The following is a 24,788-nucleotide window of genomic DNA, read 5'->3' on the forward strand; positions in this document are numbered from 1 at the left end:
TGTTTTTTAAAAAGTCAATATAAAAATGTATATGTAGTTTCTTTCTATTCCTCTAGCCTCAAGTTAGATAAATATACTCACATTTAGAGCGATGCTGCCACACCATGGCCGAAGCGATTAGATACACATGTAGCGTTTGAACTTCTAGTCACTCAACCACTAGAGGGCGACGTTGAATTCATTGCACATCCCGCGAGCTTTGGTGAGATCTTGTTGTTTGTTTACTACCCGAGGACTTCCTGTCTGGCGAGAGTAGCATTTTGTTTTTTGTGTGACTGTTTGAGCTAACTGGTTAGAAGTGAGCTTTCAAGATGGGTTGTGATGGTGGCACGATTCCCAAAAGACACGAGTTGGTGAAAGGGCCCAAAAAAATCGAGAAGGTGTGTTAGCTTTACTGTTTGCCTTCCGTTTTTAAGTAGAAAATATACCTGTTGGCGATATTTTTCGAACGCTAACAAGTTGCTAATGCTAATGGAATAAACAAAGTATTATTAAGTTTCGGGGTATCATCATGAAAATTAAAAAAGCCATATTACGGTATTTAAATGTAGTTTCTAATATACGTAATGTAGCCGTTGCTGTGAGTTTTCAGAATTTAACAGTTAGCGTTATCTTGATGTGTTATAGACGAAGCTACATGGTGTACTCTTTCCTCATGGTCTTCTTACATAAACAGGTTGATAAAAATGCTGAACTGGCTGCCAAATGGAAATACTGTGCATTGAGTCAAGAGAAACTTAGACGACCCATCGTCTCCTGTGAACTGGGAAGGTGAGTTATTTTTTGTCTTGTTTTGTACTCATCCGTCGGGCATTATTTGATGTTCAAAGTCAAACTTTGACTTTGACACTTTGGTGAGTTATTTTTTGTCTTGTTTTGTACTCATCCGTCGGGCATTATTTGATGTTTGGTGACGGTATCGCTCAATGGTGTGACAGCGCGAAGATATATCCACCGTTTTACAAATAACTAAAATCAGACATTAATTAAGAATGTATAGCTTTTCATCTTTTCATCACACGCCATTATGTTCTGATAGTCTGGCACGTTATTTTTCAGACTGTACAACAAAGATGCTGTCATTGAGTATCTCCTGGATAAGTCGGCTGAGAGACCCAATGCTGAGGCTGTAGCACACATCCGTGGGATCAAGGTATATTAACACCGAAGTGTGAAAATCTGACTTGTTTTTTTTAATTTTTTTTTTTTTTTTAAATTAATAAGATATAGAGCTACATTATACATTCACACGGTTGGAGCCCATGTGTTTCTGGACACACATTTCTGTGTTTATTCGTGGTTTCAAACAGAAAATTTATCTATTTGCTTTCTCTGAAGGATATAAAGGAGCTGAACTTGACTGATAACCCTGAATGGGAAGGAGAAAGAAGAAATGCAAAGGGAGACAGATATGAAGACATTCATTGTGGCATGTTTATTTGCCCTGTAGTTGGGTTGGAGATGAATGGCAAACACCGGTAAGTAACTTGAGTGAAGAGGTACTAAACCTAAGAATGAAAAAATGAGATTGACAATTCACGTTCCCTCTTTGTTTTAAGGAGCAAGCCACTGTATCTAAGTTAATTTTAATATACTAAATACATTTTTGAAATTCACTACAAAACATATGATGACATTCGTCTATCTTGCTTCTGATATACTTGTGAATTTCTGGACAATTCTATATTTCTTAAAATTCTACATTTTTTTTAATTTTACCTCTGTACATCACCACATTGTACTTTAATACCGCATTTGACATTATGTTGGAAATCAGAATTTTCAAGTTCCCAGTGGAAATTTTCATCTGAAACGCCCTCTCAACTTTAATTTCCAACTCAGAAATTCAAAGTAGACACACCAACCACGAGTTAACAATTGTAAGATGGCAGCATTGAACATAAACTATATTAAAACTGTAAAACTTTTAACCTGTGCTGGTACGGTTTTGTATTTGTGATTCGTTAAATAATCCATTCACACAGCACTTACCAGGTTCAATCCATGAACATGCTGCAGCAGTGTTTTTAAGTCCAAGAAAAACAAGTATTGCTCTGTTTTGTTAATGATGGATGAATAGTTCTATCTTACTAAGAAGCAAGGCATAAGACATCCTGTTTTTACTGTCTTCTCCAACTGAATCACACTCAACTCAGGAGTTATGTCACTCCTGAGTTCTGACTTCTGAGATGTCTGGAACACAGCATAAATTAGATAATCAAAATCTAATGGAAGTACAGATTTGTATCTTTGATTCTGGAGTTTAACAAAATGCATTGGGTAGAGATGTTGATCCAAGTGAAGAAAGCAGTTATTTGGCTGAGAAAACAAAAACAAACCTATCAGAGAGAAATCAAAAACCTTGGGAGTGGTCAAATCTTCAATTTGGTACACTACTGAAAAGAAGAAAGCATTAGTCTGCTCAGCAACTCCATCAAGCCTGAAAGGCCACAGAGGAAAACTAAAGTGAATGAGGTCAAAATTCTTTATGGTTAAGAAAAAAAAACATTCACAAAATCTAAGGGCTCCAAGATGCTGTGGCATAGACTTGTCTACATGTTGTAGCTGTTTCCTGTCACCAGGGGGTAGTGTCACAAAGAACTCGTCTGTGGGTTACTCTTGCTGTTATGCTGTTGTTGGACCTTGTCAGCTGTGGAAAAGAAAGGTGGTAGTGTACAGAGGGAAAATTACAACGTGTCAGTATCCAAAAAACTTATGGACCTAACTTTAGATTACACAAAGTTAGAAGTACAGCTCCCAGGCCTGAGTATGTCATTTATTTATTTATTTATTTTTGGTGAATGGCCCTACAAGTGATACAGGTGGAAACTGTTTAGCAATTTTATATAAGTGTTTCTCTTTTTTTAGGTTCTGTTACCTCCAGACTTGTGGCTGTGTCTTTTCAGACAGGGCCCTGAAAGAAGTCAAGACAGAAATCTGCCACAAGGTAGGCAACATTTATTTATTTTCCCTCAGTAGGTTGTCAACTCTGACAGTTTTAAAAAAAATTCTTAAGACACTTTTAATCTTTACTGCCATTAAACTGTTCTCCATCATTGACCTTGGGTGTTTGGCATTGATGCTGCTTGTTTAAGTCACACTCAGCAAATTTTCACTGCTAATGATTTGTAAATAGGCAGGTTTGATAAAAATGTAGATAAGATAGCAGCAGTCTGGTATTAGCTTCGTTCCAGATGCACAGCTGGTTGCTCAGATGGATAAGAATGCAAGTTAAATTACTGAAGTGTAATGATTTAATGCTCCCATGAGAAGATATAAATAGAAATAAAAACATCATGTTAAATTTTTTTCAGTATTTAAGGGCTAGTAATAAAATGTAAGTGAACTCTGGCATTTTTTTACATGCTTAGAATACACACAGATGAATAACTTATTAGTTTTGGGTTGCTTTTTTTAAACAAAAAAAATTATCATGCTTAGAATACACACAGATGAATAACTTATTAGTTTTGGGTTGCTTTTTTTAAACAAAAAAAATTATAGCATGTTGACTTTTAAAAACCATTACAATATCAGCATTGTTAAGAAAATAAAGCCAGAAGAGAATGCAAATGTAACTAAAGTGCCCCTATAGTCCACTACAAACCACTTTGTTGTTCTATAGGAATATGTGATTAGGCAAATGTTTGAAATTTGGTTTCATCATGTTTTTAATTTGTGTTTTGCTGAATTCACAGTTTGCACTAGAATCAATGTGTACTTTAATTTGAGGATCAGAGGAAGTGATCCAAACATATATTTCAGCCTGATCCATCACTTTAGTTTAAGATGGCCTTTATATAATGCGCTTTTACAATATTACTGACCTCTTGGTGAATTTAAATAATATTAAACCATAAAGAACATGCCATATCACAACATTTAATTATGTGAGTACATGTGTTTTGGACAGATTAAACTGCACTGTTCCTTTCTTCAAGTCGCTTCTTAGATTGCCCTAGTTTAAGGCACGAGGGAATCTGAATGAAGTAGGCCTAAGGCCTTTTATGGGTTCTGACCTTGTAGTTGTAAGTAGCATTAAAACTATGGTGGTAATTTCCCATGCACAGGCTATTTTGAGGTAACAGAAAGCAGATGGTAGCTGGTCAGTGTTGTTATTTCTGTTTAACTAAAAGTATTTTGGAACAGTGACAGATCAGTTGTTTGACTTTGTCAAAAATATCTCTTAAAAGTATAAGAAAAGCTACAGCGCTTCTCGTGGGAAGCTGACTTAGAAAACAGTGATTTTTGATAAGATAGGCTTATAAGGCAGCACAGTTTCTGGAGCTATTAAGATTAGCCTGACCTTACCCACTTTTTATTCAGTTGCTAAGTTTAGGAAATGTAAAGTACAGTTCACCTAACTTTAACTGTCAAAGTAAAACACACAAAGGTTACGAACTGACTCATAAAATTGTTGTCTAAGGCTGAACTGTCAGAATCAAGTTCAGAGTGTGTGTCTGAACTTGATTCAAAGATTGAATCTTTGTCTTAGAGCATTGTTTTTAATACTGGCTTTCTTTCTTTGTTTTTCTTTTTTCTTTCGTTTTTTTTCTTTTGTGGGTTCATATTTGAACTCTGCATGTACTTGCATGCCGCTGTTTACTGAACACACTTTTTGTCCTTTGTTTTTTTTTTTTTTTAAATTTGCTGTTTGTTTTTTGTTTGTTTTTGCAAGGAGTCATTGCGTAAGTTGATCTGCCAGTAAAAATGTAAAAATGCCATTCACATAACCAAACGTCTTTAGTCTAGCTTGACTTACTAGAAAATTCAATGGGCTATATAAGAGAAAGCTTCTTTTTAAAAAGGCAAAACACTGTTTACTCAGGTATTGTTCAGACACACTGACAGCATGCACAGGATCATGTGAAAATTAGGACTCTTTATCATAATTGCTTTTATTTGTTTACACCTGTTACTTCTTAAATAGGAGAATAGGGTCAACACCTTTATCAGCAGTTGTGTTTTTCAAACTGAATGTCATACTGAATAACATTTCTTTGGTAGTGGCGTTTCATCCAAGCTTTAGTCATTATTTTTGCTTTATAGACAGATTTTATTTCATATACATGTGTAGCCGTACTTTATACCAATGCTGTATTTAGGAAAAAAAGGACAGCACTGATAGAGTTTCATAGATAAACATATTAGTATATACACATGGTCTTGAAATACACAGTGCATGCATTTTGTCTTCCTTAGTTTTGTTTTCCTGTGCACACATTATGACATAACAACACAAGACAAGTGCAAATAAACCCAACTAGATGTAGTCTGCATGTTTGTAATGATTTCATTCTCCAGCACTGCTGTTAAAGTAGCTGCTGCTGTTGCTGTAGTTGCTGTGTATGGCCAGCAGCCATGACGGTTCTATGGGAACAGTAGCCTGGTTGAGAACCTTGTTTCTGTGCCACTGCTCCAGACAGTCTAGCGCCTCAGGAAAGGTATTACTCTCAAACTTATTGGCAAACATGCTGTCCATGCTGATGATCCATGGTAGGTCTTCCACTCCGTAGATACAGATGCCTCGTATGTAATGCCCTGGAAAACAGCAGCTTGGACATGATTTTTGTTTAGCATTATGCAGAAATTCATTCCTTGTATTATGAGTTTACATCATATATATATATATGTATATATATATAAATATATGTACGGATATATTTGTTACATGAATAACCTTTTTAAGATCTGTCATGTCAAAACTTATATAAGCTTTGACGTAAAGCTAGTGGAGAGTATGCCATATCAGATAAATTCTGCTATCAGCACATTTTATCATCTTTTGTTGAGTAAACCTTGTTTCAGCCAGTTATAGGCCTCATAATCCTGTCTGGAGCCAAGGAGTAGCACCTTACTTAATAATTGAGAAGGTCAAAAAGATTATATATATATGTAGTGCCTATTTGTGGATGTACATGTGACTTGCTCACAAAGATTTATGCGGGATTAATAATTTTTTGTGGGATTGCAAAACTAAATGTCTCAGTGACATTTTTATAATTTAAATATTTAAGAAATATTAGTAGAATTTAATCTCTGGGAGAGTAACTAATCAGGTCTTTATTGACATATATGACTATACCTTTGCAACCACTGTGTGCACTTCCTTCTTGATCCCGCCATTTGATTGCCCGGATAGCTCCTTCCCAGCCTCCATCAATGCGACTGCCTGGAGCTTCTTAAAACATGTAATCAGACGAAATTGGTAATTATATGACCTAATTGAATTGTCAAGGTTTAACTAGCCCTGGTCAGGCCTGTTTCATCTGCTGTTTGAGAGTCAGTTCTCGATACATCTCAAAGAAAAGCTAAAGGAAGAGGAAGCATTCGCAGTGTGTAAGCAATTAAAAGTAGTGACATTGATCGAAGTTGCAAAAGTTAAACTTGTTATAAATAAAATAGTCTCTTTTTCCTGATAAGTTTTCATTTTACCAGGGGAAATGAAATAAAATGTATGAGTACAACAAATGGTCAGAGGCAGGCTGGAGTCTATTCTAGCTGACATAGGTGAAAAAGAAAAGTTTAACCTAGATAGGTCACCTGACAGAAACCCATTCAGTCTCCTGAACTATGGGAAGGAACTGAAGCACTTAAGGAAAGCCCACATAGGTACAGACACAGAAGGCTCCAGGTAATAAGGAAACTTGAACCTGGAACCTTGTTTCATGTCATCTTTTGTTTATATCACATCATACTCACACTAGTACAGGGCTCGCAAAATTTCAAAATCTCTGGTAGCCCTTCGGGCAGGCACTCTTCAGTTTTTGGTAGCCCAAAATAAATTTAAGTAGCCCGAATAAAAAAGAGAGCAATTTTTTAATGTTTTGTTTCCTTTACAATATTATACATTAAAGTATAATATTGTAACAGAAACAAAAATTAATCAGAAAATTGTTAAATACAAATCACAACTGTATAAAAATTACAATCATCAACTCAAATACTTGGTTCTAATTGAACAGAAATTTCTATGAACTTGTAAGAACTGTGTAGAACATGAATCAGTCTGTGTCAGATCCTGAATCTGAAAATTCCACTGAAGTCAAGGGTAAGGGGTAAGTGGAACCAAGATCGAGGCCATTTGCTTTTTGAAGTTTGCAAAACTGCTAAATTTGGCCAATGGTAGTTCACTCTTTGCAACATACTACGCTTTTGAAAGATTTTTCACCCTTCACCCTGACCTGTCTTATTTGGCTCAGCAGAACTAAAATACCGGCGTAAATCCTGCTGCTTTTACACACGTACTTACATAACGGTCAGCGATTCTCTGCGCAATCAACCTCTCACATGTTTAAACTTGCTGTGGGAGATTTCACTTGTCACGTTTGAATAGTAAGCTAATGAGTGATAAGACGATGTCAGAGGAATTGGTGCGCAATTAATCGTCACTCACCAATCAGTGCTGCCGCTCTCTACACACCGTTCGCGCGATCGCAAAGTGAACGGATCGCAAAAAACAAGCGCAAATTCAAACGCGATTTCGATATGTCACATATTGACAGTGGCTCATCGATGCCAATAACATAATTACTCAGCTACATTTGCGAAAGAAAATGCAAAAGCATTGACACATATTTTTCCTTCCTATGATAGCCCGACGGGCAGGGCTGAGATAGATTTTGGTAGCCCGACTGGAAAAATCGCTAGCCCCGGGACGTCGGGCTAGCGATTTTGCGAGCCCTGTAGTACATGGTTAATAGTTTTGTGCTAGCTGTTAAACAAGCGTGGAGTTTTGTGTCTGTGCATCTATTTAAAACCGCCATTTTACCTTTGATATGGTTGAGCGTCACCCAGTAGTGTTCATCTGGACTGAATGTGTCCCTGGACCAATCCAAGAGGTCATGCGCTATTGGGCTTTTCAGAACAAAGTCCACGAAAGGCCTTGTAAGAGCATAGTAGGCTGTTCCAAAATATAATTGCAGATTGTGTGGAGGAGGCCTTTTCCTCACGCCTCGCCCTTTCGGAGCTACATGTGACCCCACAATCTCCTTGTACTGGCGTTGTGTTCTGTACCTCATCGACATCGGCTGTTTGACCCCAGGTGTCATGTTTTTATCCCTCCATTGTTGGCTCTGCATGTACTGTACCAGTTCCAGGTTAGTCTTAACAGGAAAATCTTGTCCACACAGATTCACCACCTTTTTCCAGTCTGTCTTGGATTTCGCTAGATCCTTCATGCAATTCAGATCTGCTTGCAAACGAGAAAAACCAGCGTAGGTCACAGTTTCACTGTGACTGGAGAGGAATGTATTTGGAAAGCAGCTGACTAGCTTCTGTACAGCCTCCCGATACTCCCGTGGAGCCTTAGCATCCACGTGAATGCAGTACACATTTTGTGGCATATAAATGGCCCTCAAGAGGCGGATGAAAAGCTCCAGCTCTTTATGAATAGTCACAATGAAAGCTAAAGGGTAGAGCTCCTCTGTACGACTTAGAGGTCTTGTTATAAAGTGTAAATCTCTTGTCAAGTTTGAGCACAGGAAATGGCTGTTTAGAATGTAGCTTTCCTCCTGTAGACCAAAAAAGGATATTATTGCCACTGTTACTGCTGAAAATATTTTTTAAATAGGAATGTCAATGTGACTGTGCTAATGCTCCTAACGGGTTGTTAGGTCAAATGAAAATTTCCTCTAGAATATTTGTGGCTTTTATTTCTCAGAAGTAAAGAAAGGGTGGGGGAAAAACATACCTGACAGTCACGGCGGTACCAATTTACTCCTTTCTTCATGCCTGGCAAAACAGTTTTACACGCAGTTGAGAAAGGTTTGCAACTTGAAGATGGGGGAGGCTTTAACTCAGGTGGCGTCCTAGTCCTCAAATAAATGAATGAAAAGATAATAATACTTATCCCCAGGCACACAAGGAAGCTGCATTTTGTCCCTTCAAGCTGGCGCATAATAGCCCTGTTTCTCTGTAGTCTGCCAGTACCACCACAGTTAAAGCTTCTGCAGTGGAGACATCCAGTTGGATTATTTGCAGAAGAATCCTGGATCCTTGAGGAATATAAAATAGGGTTAAGTATTTAGGTTGGACCTAATTGAAGAAGCTAGTTTGTAAGACTTGGCACATTAACTGCTCCTGCTTTAGTGCTTCTGCTTCTGTCTGTGGGATGTCTTTCTTAGAACCGCAGCTTGCAACACAGGAAGTGAATTACGTGCTGTTCTGTATATGATGGTATTACAGAAGCATGGCAAAGTAATTGATATCGATGACTATGTTAAAATGTATTTTTGTTATGATAATGCAAAGCAGTTCAGTTGTGGATAACATGCTATGTATATTTTCAACGCGGCAAAGGCAAGAAAAATGATTTAGTTCTTGAAAGAGTAGGTGTAAAACGTTTAACTAGTTCCTTGCAGAGGAGCGGTTTATTTGGGGGAAGTTGAGTGTGGGTTTCAGAATTCATCATAGTAATGAAATCTTTCTAGTGAACATTTACTTTACTTGAGCTACAGGCTGTCCTATTAAATCTCAGTGTCGCATTCATTGGCCACAGTATTTTACTACAGAGACTCATGTGCTTTTGTGTTAAAAGAAATGGTTTACATTGCTTTTAATTATGACTTTTTTGATGGATTCCAATGTTTGCATGTAAATGGGGAGTCGTCTTCTCACATGACAAGTTTGTTGTTGAGTTACAGAGGGTTCTGTGCTGGGACCAATTCTATTTACATTATAGATGCGTCCCTTCCCTTCCCTTGTTATTAGACAATTTTGCATACATTTTCATTACAACACAGATGATACCAAGCTATAGTAACCTCTCAAGCTGGATTACACAAATTAATTAGTTAAAGGACAGGCATGTTTTAGAGACAACACTAAAGTTATTATATTTGTCCCTAAAAATCTCTGAAACATGATGTCTAACCAGAACGCGGACTCTTGATTGGCATTACGTTAGCCTCCAGTAACACTGTGAGGAATCTGGGACTGAACTGGATATGTCCTTCAATGTGCATTAAACAAATATGTATCCCTGCTAGGGCTGTGCGATATGACCAAAATCTCATATCCCGATATTAAGATATCTATCGTCCGATAACGATATAAATCACAAAAATGTAACATTTTCTGTAAATTCTGTGAATGTCGGGCAGCTCGACTTGCGTGAAGTGTTTCCAGCTGGGCGTCGCGTACCTGGAGTCGAGTGTTTTAACTGATGCATGAAATGATACATTTTTAGACATAGGTTGTAACGGCCGCCGTTTTCTTTGTGAGTATTTATTACACAGCGTGCTGCGGGGAAAAGCCTGTTCTAACGTTTGAGTCTAAGGTTTATTTTTTAGCACCTGGCGGCTCTTTTTTGCTTCTCATCCGTAAATACTCTGCATCTTTCACGTGATTCAGTTTATTTTGAAAAGTCTCAACAGGATCTTGAGCTTTATTGTGAAAGGTTTATGTGGAAAATAAACAAGCGGACACGAGGTGGTTTTACCGTCGTTGTTGCTAACGACAATGCTTAAAAACAAGCGCTTGTCCGTCGGTAGTGTGGTTATATTAAATATAAGAGAAAGAGAGAACTTTAGGAAATTAATATAGCCACTACAGTGACCATCAAAATAATGAAAAAATATTGCCGTAAACAGTTTATTTTGCGACAGCACGAAACAAACGATAGCGTAAAATGAAATGATAGACGTTTTTATATCGTCATCCGATATATATCGTTATATTGAACAGCCCTAATCCCTGCTTTCTTTCAAGTGGAGTATTGTAATTCATTAATATCAGATTCTTCTAAACATCTTCTTTTTATCTCTCTGGCTGCTTCTGGTGTACCCTGAGGCTCTGTCCCGGGTCCTTTACTTTTTATTATCTATCTCCTACTCCTAGGTGCTATTTCACAATAACATGCAATTTCACTGCTATGCAGATGACACCCAGCTCTACTTATCCTCCAAACCCACAGCTACTCTCCTACCCACATCTCACAACTTTCTTAAACCTAATGGCAATCAAACAGAATTTATTCTAATCGGCACCAACTCAAAACTGACTAAAGTTCCAATCAGAAGTCTTTCATTATCCATTGATAACTCCGTTGTCAGAGTTATCAATGGACCCTCAGGTCAAGAGTCTTGGTGTCATCCTTGACAGCACTCTTTCCTTCACAGCACATATAAATAATATCACTCTGTCTTCCTATTTTCATCTTCATAATATTAACTGCCTTCGTCTTTCACTCACTCCACACAGTACCTCGATACTTGTCAATACTCTTATTACATCTCGTTTAGATTACTGCAATTCTCTTCTCATAAATATCTCCATAAATTGCAGTTACTTCAAAATACAGCTGCTCGTATTATATTCTGAATTAGATCTACTGAACATATAACACCTGTTCTTAAACACCTCCATTGGCTTCCAGTTCACCTCTGTGTCAATTTCGAAATCCTGCTTCTTACTTTCAAAGCACTTCATAACCTTGCTCCCCCATATTTATCTAATCTTCTCCATACGTACTCACCCTCTCTTACTCTCCGCTCTTCTTCAGCTTTCCTTCTGTCTGTTCCACCTGTTCGCCTGACTTCCATGGGACTCAGAGCCTTTAGTTGTTCTGCCCTGAGACTCTGCAGTGCACTTCTACCAGATCTCCGGACTACAAACTCTCTCTCCACTTTTAAATCGCACCTTAAAACCCATCTATTTAAAATTATGTACTCTTTATCATGATTCTGTCTTTGTCTATTTTTACCATGCTTAGCTTTTATACTTTCATACTTGTTTTTTATTTTTCATTTACTTTACTTTATGTTTTTTTGTTTTTTGTTTTTTTTGTACTGTTTTTGTACTTGAGGGTCTTTCAAGGTGCCTGTAAATACATTGTTTTTATTATTATTATTGTTATTATCATTATTATTATTATTATAAACATTCACTAAAAAGCCTCCAGTTGAGAAAGAGCAGACATATTTCTTCCATATAAACACCTCTCCATTGGCTTCAAGTCTTGAATTTAAAATTCTTCTCCGGAGCCAGTTTTTGCTGGCTGTTTCTTTCTATTAAAAGAGAGTTCTTCCTCTCCACTATCACAAAGTGCTTGCCTACAGGGAATTTTTTAAGTTTTGGGGTTTTCTCCCAAATACTGTTAGGTCTCTACCTTGAGGCAACTTTTGTTGTGATTTTGTCCTATGTAAGTAAACCAAAGTTTAATTGAAAAAAAGTACAACTTTTTTTTTTTTTTAATAAAAAAAAAGAAAAAGAATTTATACCCAAGTATCCTTTGGAGGGCAGAAAAGCTTTAGACATATCTGAACACTGTTCTCTGTCACAGTAAACATCCTCACTTGAGCCTCCCTGTTCCTGAGAACATCACTGAAGATAAAGACATCCGCAGGGAGGCTGCCATGGAAATGTGTATGTTTCTGATCTGCTGAGATTGCTATCCTTCTCATACTGCGACTAATAGAAAGAACAATAGATATGTAGAAATGAGGAATAGCTTGCTGGTTGTTGGTTATCAGTTTTGGTAGATAAAAAAACCTTTTGGTTTCTTAAAATATTTGTTTATACATTCCTTGCGATGAAAATTTGAGATCATATCTAGATTATATCTCTTGCTGCAGCATATTGGACTATATTTTGTTTTCATGCAATCATTTGTCACATTGCTGCTTTGATCAAAGGCAACAGACAGAAACAGACAATAACAGAATATGTAAAGAAAGAAAGACAAAGAAATGCCAAGCTTAGTGACCTACCTTTGATGCAGGTCAATCTGTACTCCTTATAGTGAAGAGGTCAACTTTTGTACATCAGCACCTGTTTGGGTCTTAATGACCTAGACTGCTCCTGCGAGTTATGCTGCTATAATTCAAGTCCTGCAGTGAAGAGTCATTTCCTTTGGCGCCATCATGAGCAGCAGCAGTAGCGGTAGTGTCAGCAATATATTCAAGCTAAATTTAATTGTTTTCTTGTGTTCTTGCCAGGAGGTTGGTTTCTCAGAGCTTGATGTTGCGTTGTGAGTGAGCCACAGTGGTTTGTGATTGTGTGGAGTATTCTCTTGTTGTGTTTGCAGCTGATTATGTCTCTCCTCCCACAGTCCCATGAGACAAGTCCGGCCCTCCCTGGTTACTAGCATGAACACCCAATCACACACCTGACATAAGGAGTCATATTCACACATTTCACACACACACTCACTCTTTCTTGCTATCGCTCGCGCTCTCTCTCTCTCTTTCCTGCTCACTTGTGTATTGCATCAGTATTTTTGTTTTTGCTTGGTTTCAAATCTCATTACCTCAAGTTTCTTCTTTCTTTTTTCCTCTCAGATAAGACCAGTTCCAGTTTATCTGTCCTGTCAATGGTGTGCATGTTTATGCACGCTGTGCAGTGTGACTCTTCTCTTGTTCACAATCTTGTTGCCTCTTGCAGTTAAAAAAAAAAAAAAAAAAAAAAAGATTTTGGTTGACTTGTTGACTAACTGACTTCTTGCTAGGTTGTGTCATTTTTGGTGATGGTAACAGCATAGTGACGGACTTCATAGCGGCCCACAGAGTTTATTTGCTGCTCGGTCAGCTCCTGAGATTATCTCTGTTGTGTTGAACAGAGCACATGGCCACGGTTCACACCCAATGAGCCTGCATTACAACCACACAATGGATCTCCTGCTGGTTACTCAGGGGTTTAATATTTGTTTTTGAATATGGGTGTGTGTTTTCCTATTAAAAGCATTCATCCTGTTTATGTATGTTTAGAGACACAAAAACCTAAGCCTTTTTCTTTTTAATCGCAACACTTTCACAAATATGTAAGCCAGTTTGTTTCCTACAGGGTTATCTTTAACCAGTGTTATCCTGTATTTCGATTAGCAAACTTACAAACTGTTGTGGATAAATGAAATCATAAGTCAAGTGCTACTTCTGAAACCAAAGGAACAATGAAAACAAAAGCAACAATAAAACAAATAACATTTTAATTTGGATCTGCAGCAAATATTAAACTTTTGATTTGGTGTGACAGAATGGTTTATTGTTATATTGTGAAAATCGCAAGTGTCAAATTGTCGAAAGAATAACATAGAATAACAATAACATTTCTTTGTCTTTGTCATTTCATCGATGTGTGCGTGTCTGACTGTATTTGTGGCTTCTTTTTTTTTTTTTCCCCTCTCCTGCTTCACAGAGTTTAGTTTAGCCAGTCATAGGCAGGCAGCATGCAAATAAAATGGGAAAGGGACGTGTCCTGAGAAAGAAATTATCTGTGGGTTGATCTCATAGTTTTTTTTCATTAGTGTTGAGTTCTAGGTATGTTTGGATAATCATGGTTCATGGAAAAAAGCAAAAGGCATATTACAAAAAGCTTGACTTATTTTTCTTAGTCTGTCTAATTCCTGCAAAAGATGCATGCGAGCAACATTTAAGGAACTTCCATTGAGAAAGTTTAAAAAAACAAAACAAAAGTGATTTGCAAGACGGATTAGATAACATGTGTACTTATACGAAATGAAACTGAAAGCAGTAACTTTTTCAGAGAAAATCATTTTAAACTAGCCAAAGGTTCAAAATACCTTAAATGATGTTAATTACAATCAACTTTCAGTTTTGTTACTTCCTGTTTTGCCACAAAATGTATAATGCATATACAACCAGACAATGTTTTATCAGTGCTAGCAGGCGGCAGCTTTTAAAAGTGTAAGTAATTGAAGGGCACTTTTTTAATCCTCCTTTGCCAAGAAGCTACTGTCACTGATAACAGTTTACCTAATTCAAAGTGTGAATCTATTGAAAGGAGGTGCCAGCAACACCATTATACACAATAGTAGTAACAGAGAATTATACACAATAATAAGACAATTAACAGTAAAATAAGCTAGTAGTGTTTCCCTGGAAATTTCAAGTAAAGGTTTAACATAACTGCTTAGCACTTTAGCTTACCAATAACTAAAAAAAGTTCACTTTTTTACTCGTTGGGAGCCTGCATAGTATTTTAGTTAAAAACTTTTATTCCTTTTTCAATAAAAACAAAAACAATATTTTCTACATTGGATGTTGTATCTTGGGTCATGTTTTTTAACCAGCCACTTAAAGTCCTGCTTTTCCAAACCAGTATTTTCCATCCAAGACTTGCTCTTCTTGTCATATAGAGTGCAGCTAGTGATGCTTGGTTGAGTCTTTACTTTACTTTAGGATTACACCGCACCATCCCTCATAGCTGGCTCTGCTGAATGGTGTGTTGTTTCCTCAAATAGTGAAACAGGTCTGTTGTTTCCACCTTGAGAAAGAGAGATTTATGTGTAGATTTTGTAAAACATTGTGCTTTGTTGGGGGTTGTTGAAGTAGTTCCCTTTTTAGGTAGTAAATGGTAAACAGAGGTTGACATAGAACTTGCTTATCGCTTCATGATTTCAGATCATATATTTGAAAGTCCTACCTCATGTTTAATTTTAAAACAGTTGTACTGGATAACAGTACATTAGCAGAAATAACGCTATATGGGGAATGTCTTCTGCCTTTACACTTGTTGCAAAACATGTTTGCCTTTTCTAAATCCCTTTAAGAGTCCCTAATCTGGAATACAATGTTTGTGTTATAGTGTGGGGATCCATTTAAAGATGAAGATATTGTTGTACTCAATGGCAACAAGGAGGAGGTGGACAAGCTGAGGGAAAAGATGGAAGAGAAGCGGGCCAAAGCTAAAACTAAGGTGTGTGACTTCTCTGCTTTTTGATAGAATCTGTCTTCACAACTACAAAAACCTGAAACAAATATTTATATTTAAGTCTAACTTTACATCAAGGTCAATTATTTTGTGTTTACAGTGTAATGAATATATCATCTCTTCCTTTCAGAAATCAAAGAAGACTAAAGCAACTGAAACGGTGTCAACATCAGAATCAAAAGGTTTGTGTGAAGCCTGAGTATGTCATCATATGTGTTCAGCATTTGCATGAACAAAGCCAACAAACTAGCAAAAGGCCAGAAAATTTTCTTCTTCATTTGGATAATATTTTGAATGTGCTGTAGTGTACTAGCTAGGTCATTCAAACTTTAAACTCACACGGAATACTAGTAAATACTGAGAAGTTAAGGTACATATATATGTGATATATACTGTGTGGCCACCTATTTGGCACAAGCTAATGTTCACTTCAGTCTAGTTAGTCATACTTTGTACAACAATGACGGACATTGTTACTTTTTTATATATATAATATATCAGACTGTTTTTGTCATATTTTACTGGCATACAGCAAATTTATTTTTAACTTTTGTCATAATTCCTGTGCAAACCGGGGTCCTGACACATTTCCAGTAACACAGGGTTAAGAGAACTATTAAAGATTAGTCATAGAAATGAGTAGTATTGGCCAATATCAGCCTACTTCACTGCCTTTCACCTTTTGGCAAAAGGTTTCACAATCCTAAATAAAAATGTAAAAACTTTACTATATTATACATTTCCTATAATTGTGAATATGTATTACTATTTCCAGTTGTTTTTCTTCCTCTCATAAATGAGCCAAGAAATGCAAAAATAGTCACACTGTACCAGATTCTGTAGATGTACAGTCTAACCTGATGTTAATCAGTCAAATTGAAGGTGTCAGTGTTGTGTGCCAACAGAGAACATTGCTGTGGTTTCCTGTTTTCAAGAATAGCACAACGCTCTCAACTCACAAACAAGACTAACTGAGAAACCCCAGAATTCAATTTGTTTTTACTCAGATTAACACTCCAATGTATTTCACTGAACAGTATAAGTCCACTCAACTTACACAGTCTGGGAACAACATGGCCCAGGGGGTAGAACAGTCGTTTACCAGCTGGCAGGTCTGTGGATCAATTTGCCGGGCACTCCAGTCAGTGCATGTCTAAAAGCATACATTGGAATGTTTTTGTGGATGAATGTTCGACCAGGTATAGAAAAAAAAGTCCTTGTTATGAATGTGTGTGTGATTGGGTGAATGAGGCTTGTAGGAAAAAAGTGCATTTAGTGCACAGAGTTAAAAAGCGCTACATAAGCATTACTCCTTTTAACCATTTATCCTCTGTCTTGCCTGATTGCTTTCCACACAGACGGCACAGTGTCTCCTCCCAATGGTGTAGCAGGAACAAGCTCGCAACAAAATGGTGGTGACAGCAGCCAGTCGGGTAAATAACAACACTTGGATCTTATAAATACAGACAAATAGAGTCTATTGACATTGCATTGTCTTCACAAATCGCTTGAAGTTCATGAAGTGTTTACCTGGCTGTAAAGTCGGAAAGAGTTGGAGTTTTGAAGTTTTAAATTAAATTTTAAAGGAAACTCTTTTTAAAACATGAATGTGGTTTTCTGTATTTAATACAAACGTTAATCCTCATTCAGCCTCTTTTTTATTAACCTTCTAAGACCCAGCAATGAATTTAAGTCCTCTGACAGAGACTGCTATGTTAAGCACCATTTATGCTGTTTATACAACTCCTGCTATACTGTCAAGGGGACATCCTGGGCTTTTTATTATTTAAAAAGCCCATATTTGTGGGAGTTGGGCTAAAAGAGCACGTGGACTTTCTTTTCAAAAGGATGGAAATTGCAGCTTCCACAGATTTGCAAATTGTTTCTTTAATTTAAGAGTCTTAACTTTGATTTTGATTTCAGAAATGTTCAACAAGTTTATCCCTTCCAAAAAAACCCGTTTATTCACTGTCCTTTGTATTGAACTGCAGGACTCACTACTTACATTTTCAACCAGTGTCCATACTTCCATTAGCAGAAGGCAGGATGCAGCAGAAAAATAATTTACTCAGAACTATGGAAGAGGAGTCAGTCTTACTGCTGTCAGGGGATGAGCTGGACAAAGGCCAGACATCACAGTAGGAAGGTGGAAGCTCTGAGGTGGACACATCATCTTTAAAGGAGCTTAAGAAGGGGTGGTGTGACTGCAACTACCAATGATAATAGGAACTGTTTAATGTAGGGCTCTGAAATTTTTATCTAGACGGGGAAATAAAAACCTTTTCAGCTGAATTCACACACTCACACTCTCACCAGCTAAAATTTTGATTTCTTCTCTTATTTTGTCAAGTTACAAAGTGTCTGATGGTTGTATGTAACAGAAAATAGGCAACCAGGTCATAGGAAAAAAAATCACCACACAAACAAGAAGGAAATGACTGTCTGAACTTTCACTTTCTTGCTCTATATGTATATATACATATACATATATACATATATATTGTCAAAAGAGAATATTGTATAATGTGATCAGCTATATGAAATGTATCTTTTTATTTTATCATTAAGCACATGTCTATGTGACTTTTCACCTAGTAACTTGTGTGATGAACTTATGCAGATACTAACACGATTTCCTGTCACAGACACACCACAGGCCCACATATTTCCTGTTTCTGCAGACTAATCGAACTCTTTTGTTTTTCTTTGTATTCATAGTCTATAAACCCTCTTTAATTCTACTAAATCTTTATCTAAAAACAATACACCCTTGTTCCACGCACACTTTTAAATATTCTAAGCTCTTTCAGACATCATGAATCATCCCACACACACTGCCTTTTCTTTCAAACTTCGTAGTGTTATTATTACCTATTTATTATTTGGTACAAATCACACAGAGTCACTCAAATCAAATACTGACAGCATTCACATATATGTATATATGTATATGTATATATACATATGTATATATGTCAGGGCTCTAGAGTGTGACCAATTTGGTCACAGTGGTGCGACTAAAAAAAAAATTTGGTCGCAAATGCGACCAAATTGGTCACAGTGGTGCGACTGCAACTCTCCGTGTGGTCAACAACAGACACACATTATGCCCCTATCGTGGACTAAACCAATCAGAGATAGTCAGGGGCGGGACCTCTCTGATTGGCCGTGGTCCAGTTGAAAGTGCAGGTGCACGTATACATACATGTATATATACACATATGTATATATATATATATGTATATATGTATGTATATATATATATATATATATATATATATATATGTGTGTGTGTGTGTGTGTGTGTGTGTGTGTGTGTGTGTGTGTGTGTGTGTATATATATATATATATATATATATATATATATATATATATATATATATATATATATATTTTTTTTTTTTTTTTTTTTTTTCTTTGAAACAATAATTAAGTTATCTAAACAGAAATCTAAATATCAAAACATTCTTTTCTTTTAAGGCTCAGGAGGTTCAATTCAATTCAATTCAATTCAATTTTATTTATATAGCGCCAAATCACAACAAAAGTCGCCTCAAGGCGCTTTATATTGTACAGTAGATAGCACAATAATAAATACAGAGAAAAACCCAACAATCATATGACCCCCTATGAGCAAGCACTTTGGCGACAGTGGGAAGGAAAAACTCCCTTTAACAGGAAGAAACCTCCGGCAGAACCAGGCTCAGGGAGAGGCGGCCATCTGCTGTGACCGGTTGGGGTGAAAGAAGGAAAACAGGATGAAAGACATGCTGTGGAAGGGAGACAGAGATTAATAACAGATATGATTCGATGCAGAGAGGTCTATTAACACATAGTGAGTGAGAAAGGTGACTGGAAGGAAAAACTCAATGCATCATGGGAATCCCGGCAGCCTACGTCTATTGCAGCATAACTAAGGGAGGATTCAGGGTCACCTGGTCCAGCCCTAACTATATGCTTTAGCAAAAGGAAAGTTTTAAGCCTAATCTTGAAAGTAGAGATAGTGTCTGTCTCCTGAATCCAAACTGGAAGTTGGTTCCACAGAAGAGGGGCCTGAAAACTGAAGGCTCTGCCTCCCATTCTACTTTTAAATACTCTAGGAACAACAAGTAGGCCTGCAGTGCAAGAGCGAAGTGCTCTAATAGGGTGATATGGTACTACAAGGTCATTAAGATAAGATGGGGCCTGATTATTTAAGACCTTGTATGTGAGGAGCAGGATTTTGAATTCAATTCTAGATTTAACAGGAAGCCAATGAAGGGAAGCCAAAACAGGAGAAATCTGCTCTCTCTTTCTAGTCCCTGTCAGTACCCTTGCTGCAGCATTTTGGATTAGCTGAAGGCTTTTCAGCGAGTTTTTAGGACATCCTGATAATAAAGAATTACAGTAGTCCAGCCTGGAAGTAATAAATGCATGAACTAGTTTTTCAGCATCACTCTGAGACAGGATATTTCTAATTTTAGAGATGTTGCGCAAATGGAAGAAAGCAGTCTTACATATTTGTTTAATATGTGCGTTGAAGGACATGTCCTGGTCAAAAATGACTCAAGGTTCCTCACAGCATTACTGGAGGCCAAGGTAATGCCATCCAGAGTAAGAATCTGCTTAGATACCATATTTCTAAGATTTTCAGGGCCGAGTACAATAACCTCAGTTTTATCTGAATTAAGAAGCAGAAAGTTAGCGGCCATCCAGGTCTTTATGTCTTTAAGACATTCCTGCAGTTTAACTAATTGGTCTGTGATACCTGGCTTCATGGATAGATAGAGCTGCGTGTCATCTGCATAGCAGTGAAAATTTATGCTATGTCTTCTAATGATGCTGCCTAAGGGAAGCATGTGTAATGTAAATAGAATTGGTCCTAGCACTGAACCCTGTGGAACACCATAATTGACCTTAGTGGGTGAAGAGGACTCTCCATTTACATGTACAAATTGGAGTCTATTAGATAGATATGATACAAACCACTGCAGTGCAGTACCTGTAATACCTACAGCATGTTCTAATCGCTCTAATAGGATATTATGGTCAACAGTATCGAATGCAGCACTGAGGTCTAGCAGGACAAGCACAGAGATGAGTCCACTGTCAGAGGCCATAAGAAGATCATTTGTAACCTTCACTAAAGCTGTTTCTGTGCTGTGATGAGCTCTGAAACCTGACTGAAACTCTTCAAATAAGCCATTCCTCTGCAGATGATCAGTTAGCTGTTTGACAACTACTCTTTCAAGGATTTTTGATATGAAAGGAAGGTTAATGATCACTGTTCAGTGTTTTACTACTGATGTCCATTTAAAGTAAAATTCTATTGTAATTAAAATGTCTGTGAAGGTTCTCAGCCATCCAGGTCATCGTAGTCTAAGGAGCTTGGAAAGAAAAGAGTCTGGACTTATTTAAGTTTCCTTGAAGACGTTTCACCTCTCATCCGAGAAGCTTCTTCAGTTCTAAGAGCACTTGTTGGATAGTCCCAGATTTTAAGCCCTATGGGAGTGTCCCCAAGAGGGCCACGGACCCCCTACTGATCCTCTACCCAATCACACGAGCCAAGGTGTGAAAACCGGTGTGGGTTCCAATCAGCCAAGGTTTTGCATTGTGAAACCTAGCCCCAACCTATCATGTGATTTACTGAGGTCAAATCTCCCAAGATGTGAGCGGGCGTTAAGGCCGTCTAGGAAGAGATCTCAAAACTGGATTATAGTTGGCAGACAGCTGGTGTCGTAAACCACCGCCTCTGTTCAAGGGTGGTCGTTCACAGTGGACATAGATGGCTTCTTTAACTCCTCTTTCAAACCATCTGTCTTCTCTGTCAAAAATGTGAACATTGGCATCCTCGAAAGAGTGACCTTTGTCCTTTAGTTGCAGCTGGACAGCTGAGTCTTGTTATGTCGAGGTGGCTCTTTTATATTGTGCCACGCATTTATGAAGTGGCTGTTTGGTTTCTCCAATGTAGAGGTCTGAGCATTCCCAGGTCCCTCTATAGCATACACTACGTTGTTAAGTTTGTGTTTAGGAGTTTTGTCTTTGGGATGAACCAGTTTTTGTCTGAGTGTGTGGCTGGGTCTGAAGTACACTGGGATGTCGTGTCTGGAGAAGACTCTCCTGAGTTTCTCTGATAAACCTGCTACATAGGGGATGACAGTATTGTTGCATTTGTCTTTTCACACCTTGGCTCGTGTGATTAGGAAGAGGATCAATGAGGGTCCATGACCCTCTGGGGGACACACCCGCAGGGCTTAAAATCTGGACTCTCCACCCTTAGAACTGAAGAAGCTTTTTGGATGAGAGGTGAAACATCATCGAGGAAACTTAAAGAAGTCCAGACTCTTTTCTTTCCAAGCTCCTTAGACTATTGTAGTTAAAGTAACATCTAATGGGTATTATCAACCTGTGGGAGGAACAAGTCCTTATTTTTAAAGATGCCTTTTTTTGTGTCTCCTTCATCCTACTACTCAGCTGTAGCTGGACCCTCTGGATCTTCCAGCTCGTCTAAAGTGACCAAGCCTTCATCAGCCTCTGCTACAAAGAGGTCCATCCAGGATATGAACGAAAAGTCAGAGGCTTTTAAGTCTTTGTTCACAACCCACAGTTCTGCCAAGCGCACTAAAGACCAGACATCCAACTGGGTCACCCACACCCCTTATCATTTCTAATAACTACTAAAGTGCATAGATCACAGTTTCTAGATCTTTCCAGAAATGTTGACATATTAAAATAAATCTTGCTGTGCATACCAACCACACACACCAACCCTACATGACCTCAGATATTGACAGCGATATGTGGGTTAATTCCCAATTTCTCTCTCCATTTCCCAGTAGCTCAGTGTTTACATGTTGTGAACATTTAGTTACGGCTCCCTAAGTGGTTCTGACTGTGTGTTTTGTAACTTAATTCCTCCCCCATGGATTCCCTCTTAACCTCTTTGTTCTCAGTCACAGGTGCTTGAGGAGTTAATACTAGGATGACTGTATTATCAGTGGCACTCTGCTTCCCCCTAATGGACAGAAAATAGCTTTTTAATGTGCTCACAGCATTGCTGCATTTATTTTACTCCTTAGTGATGATAAGAAAAATGAAAAAAGACAAACTGCCCTGCATTTGAAAAAGCAGATCCTCAGTAATTAGTATCTCCAGATTTTCCTTCCTCACAAAATCCAGTTGTATGTGCATGGTAGCTGTTTATTTTGGCTTATTTTTTTAACAGGTGTAGCAGATGACTTTCACTCACTTTTGTTCTTTTAATTAGTTATTTCTCAATTGTTCTTTGAAGTGGGGGAAAACTAAAGCATTCTGTGTATTTGACTCTTCTGATTTGCAAAATAACCACCACAGCCAGAGACCAACAGCTTTAATGCAATGGGGGAAATATAATCAGTAACTAACGCTTTTTTTGTTTTTGTGCATTTTTGTCTGGACTTTTATGGAAGACCTTTAAAATAAAAAGTTACATTGTATTATTATCTCCAGTTGAATTCATATTGAGGTTTAATGTGCTTGTTTAGACAGTCAGTACATTTACAAAGAAATAAAAAATGCTTTGTTCTTCCTTTTTGCTTTTTTTTTGTATCAAGCAATGTCACAATAAATTTCTATTCACTGTATTTTAGTGTTCTTTTTATGGTGCAGATTATATTACATCTTTGTGTTCTCTCTTCTGTAACACGTTACCAAGTGCATAGCAGAGCATTAATTATCCAAGATCACAAAAGCAAAACCAAATCCCTGTTGTGCACTTGAAGGGAAACATCACACCTAACACAAGCTATAAAAAAAACTCTTAGGCAACAACAAGTCTCCCTGCAGTGATTATATGGACAGTGTCACATTTTTGTAATTAGGGCTTGTATTTCACAGTAATGAGACAATCAGGAAACAACTGAAAAACAGGCTCAGCATAAATCCACAAAAAAAACAAAACTTTTGAGTATTCGTGGCATTACTTGCAGTCAGGGAAAAAGTATTTGAACTCCTGCTGATTTAGTAAGTTTGCCCATTAACAAAGAAATCATCAGTCTATATTTTCAACGGTAGGTTTATTTGAACACTAAGAGACAGAACAACAGCAAAAACAATCCAGAAAAATGGATTTCAAAAAAGTTTTTAATTCTATCCATTTGCATTTTCATGAAGGAAATTAGTATTTGATCCCTTTGCAAAACGTGCTTTAGTACTTGGTGGTAAAAGCTTTGTTGGTGTCTTGCAGTTGGCCACAAGTTTTGCACACATCTCAGGGATTTTTGTCCCAATCCTCTTTGCAGTTCTCTCCAAGTCATTAATGTTTCGTGGCTGATGTTTGGCGACTCGAACCTTCAGCTCCCTCGAAAGATTTTCTGTGGGATTAAGGTCTGGAGACTGACTAGGACACTCCAAGACCTTAATATGCTTCTTCTTGAGCCAGTCCTTTGTTGTCTTGGCTGTGTGTTTTGGATCTTTGTCATGCTGGAATACACACCCATGACACATTTTCAATGCCCTGGCTGAGGGAAGGAGGTTCTCACCTAACCATCCTCCCTTTGATGCAGTGCAGTTGTCCTGTCCCCTTGGGAGAAAAACACCCACAAAGTAAATTGTTTCCACCTCCATGTTTGATGGTGGGGACTGTGTTTTTGGAGTGGTAGGCAGCATTTCTCCTCATTCAAACATGGCGAGTTGAGTTGATGCCAAATAACTGAATTTTGATCTCATCTGACCACAACACTTTCCCCCAGTCCTCATCTGAATCATTGAGATGTTCAGTGGCAAACTTCAAACGGGCTTGTACATGTGCTTTCTTGAGCAGGGGGACCTTGCGGGCACTGCAGGATTTCAGTCCTTCGTGGCAGACTGTGTCACCAACTGTTTTCTTGGTGACTATGGTCCCACCTACCTTGAAATCATTGACAAGTTCCTCCTGAGTAGTTCTGGGCTGGTTCCTCACCATTCTCATTATCACTGAACTCCACGAGGTGAGATCTTGCGTGGAGCTCCAGAACGATGGAGCCTGGTAGCTACTTTATGGTTCTTCCATTTGCAAATAATCGCTTCAGCTGTTGTCACCTTCTGACCTTGCTGCTTGGCGATGGTCTTGTAGCTCATTCTAGCCATTTGTAGGTCCACAATCTTTTTCCTGACATTCTTGG

General features: G+C 37.8%; 2 protein-coding genes across 3 annotated transcripts; one reads left to right on the top strand and one right to left on the bottom strand.

The window, feature by feature from the left end:
• The first annotated feature begins 219 nt into the window (after window positions 1-219).
• Window positions 220-23,270, top strand: rtf2 (replication termination factor 2). The gene is made up of 9 exons (XM_031748261.2): window positions 220-380; window positions 677-771; window positions 1,060-1,153; window positions 1,339-1,478; window positions 2,869-2,947; window positions 15,544-15,654; window positions 15,800-15,851; window positions 17,028-17,102; window positions 22,123-23,270. Exons 1-9 carry the CDS (start codon window positions 312-314, stop codon window positions 22,317-22,319), a joined length of 912 nt encoding a protein of 303 aa, XP_031604121.1. The 5' UTR covers window positions 220-311; the 3' UTR covers window positions 22,320-23,270.
• gcnt7 (glucosaminyl (N-acetyl) transferase family member 7) lies at window positions 4,863-13,241 on the bottom strand. Of its 2 annotated transcripts, none has more exons than XM_031748260.2 (5): window positions 12,711-13,241; window positions 8,693-8,996; window positions 7,772-8,513; window positions 6,086-6,181; window positions 4,863-5,555 (listed from the first exon to the last, which is right to left on the bottom strand). In XM_031748260.2, the coding sequence occupies exons 2-5, from the start codon at window positions 8,897-8,899 to the stop codon at window positions 5,428-5,430; spliced, it is 1,173 nt and encodes a 390-aa protein (XP_031604120.2). In that variant the 5' UTR covers window positions 8,900-8,996; window positions 12,711-13,241; the 3' UTR covers window positions 4,863-5,427. The 2 variants fall into 2 exon arrangements, with proteins under 2 accessions (XP_031604120.2, XP_031604119.1); XM_031748259.2 differs by having other exon boundaries at window positions 4,863-5,541; window positions 12,711-13,158.
• Window positions 23,271-24,788: the final 1,518 nt, after the last annotated feature.

The sequence above is a fragment of the Oreochromis aureus genome, linkage group 5, assembly GCF_013358895.1.
Source record: "Oreochromis aureus strain Israel breed Guangdong linkage group 5, ZZ_aureus, whole genome shotgun sequence".
In the NCBI taxonomy this organism is placed as follows: Eukaryota; Metazoa; Chordata; class Actinopteri; order Cichliformes; family Cichlidae; genus Oreochromis; species Oreochromis aureus.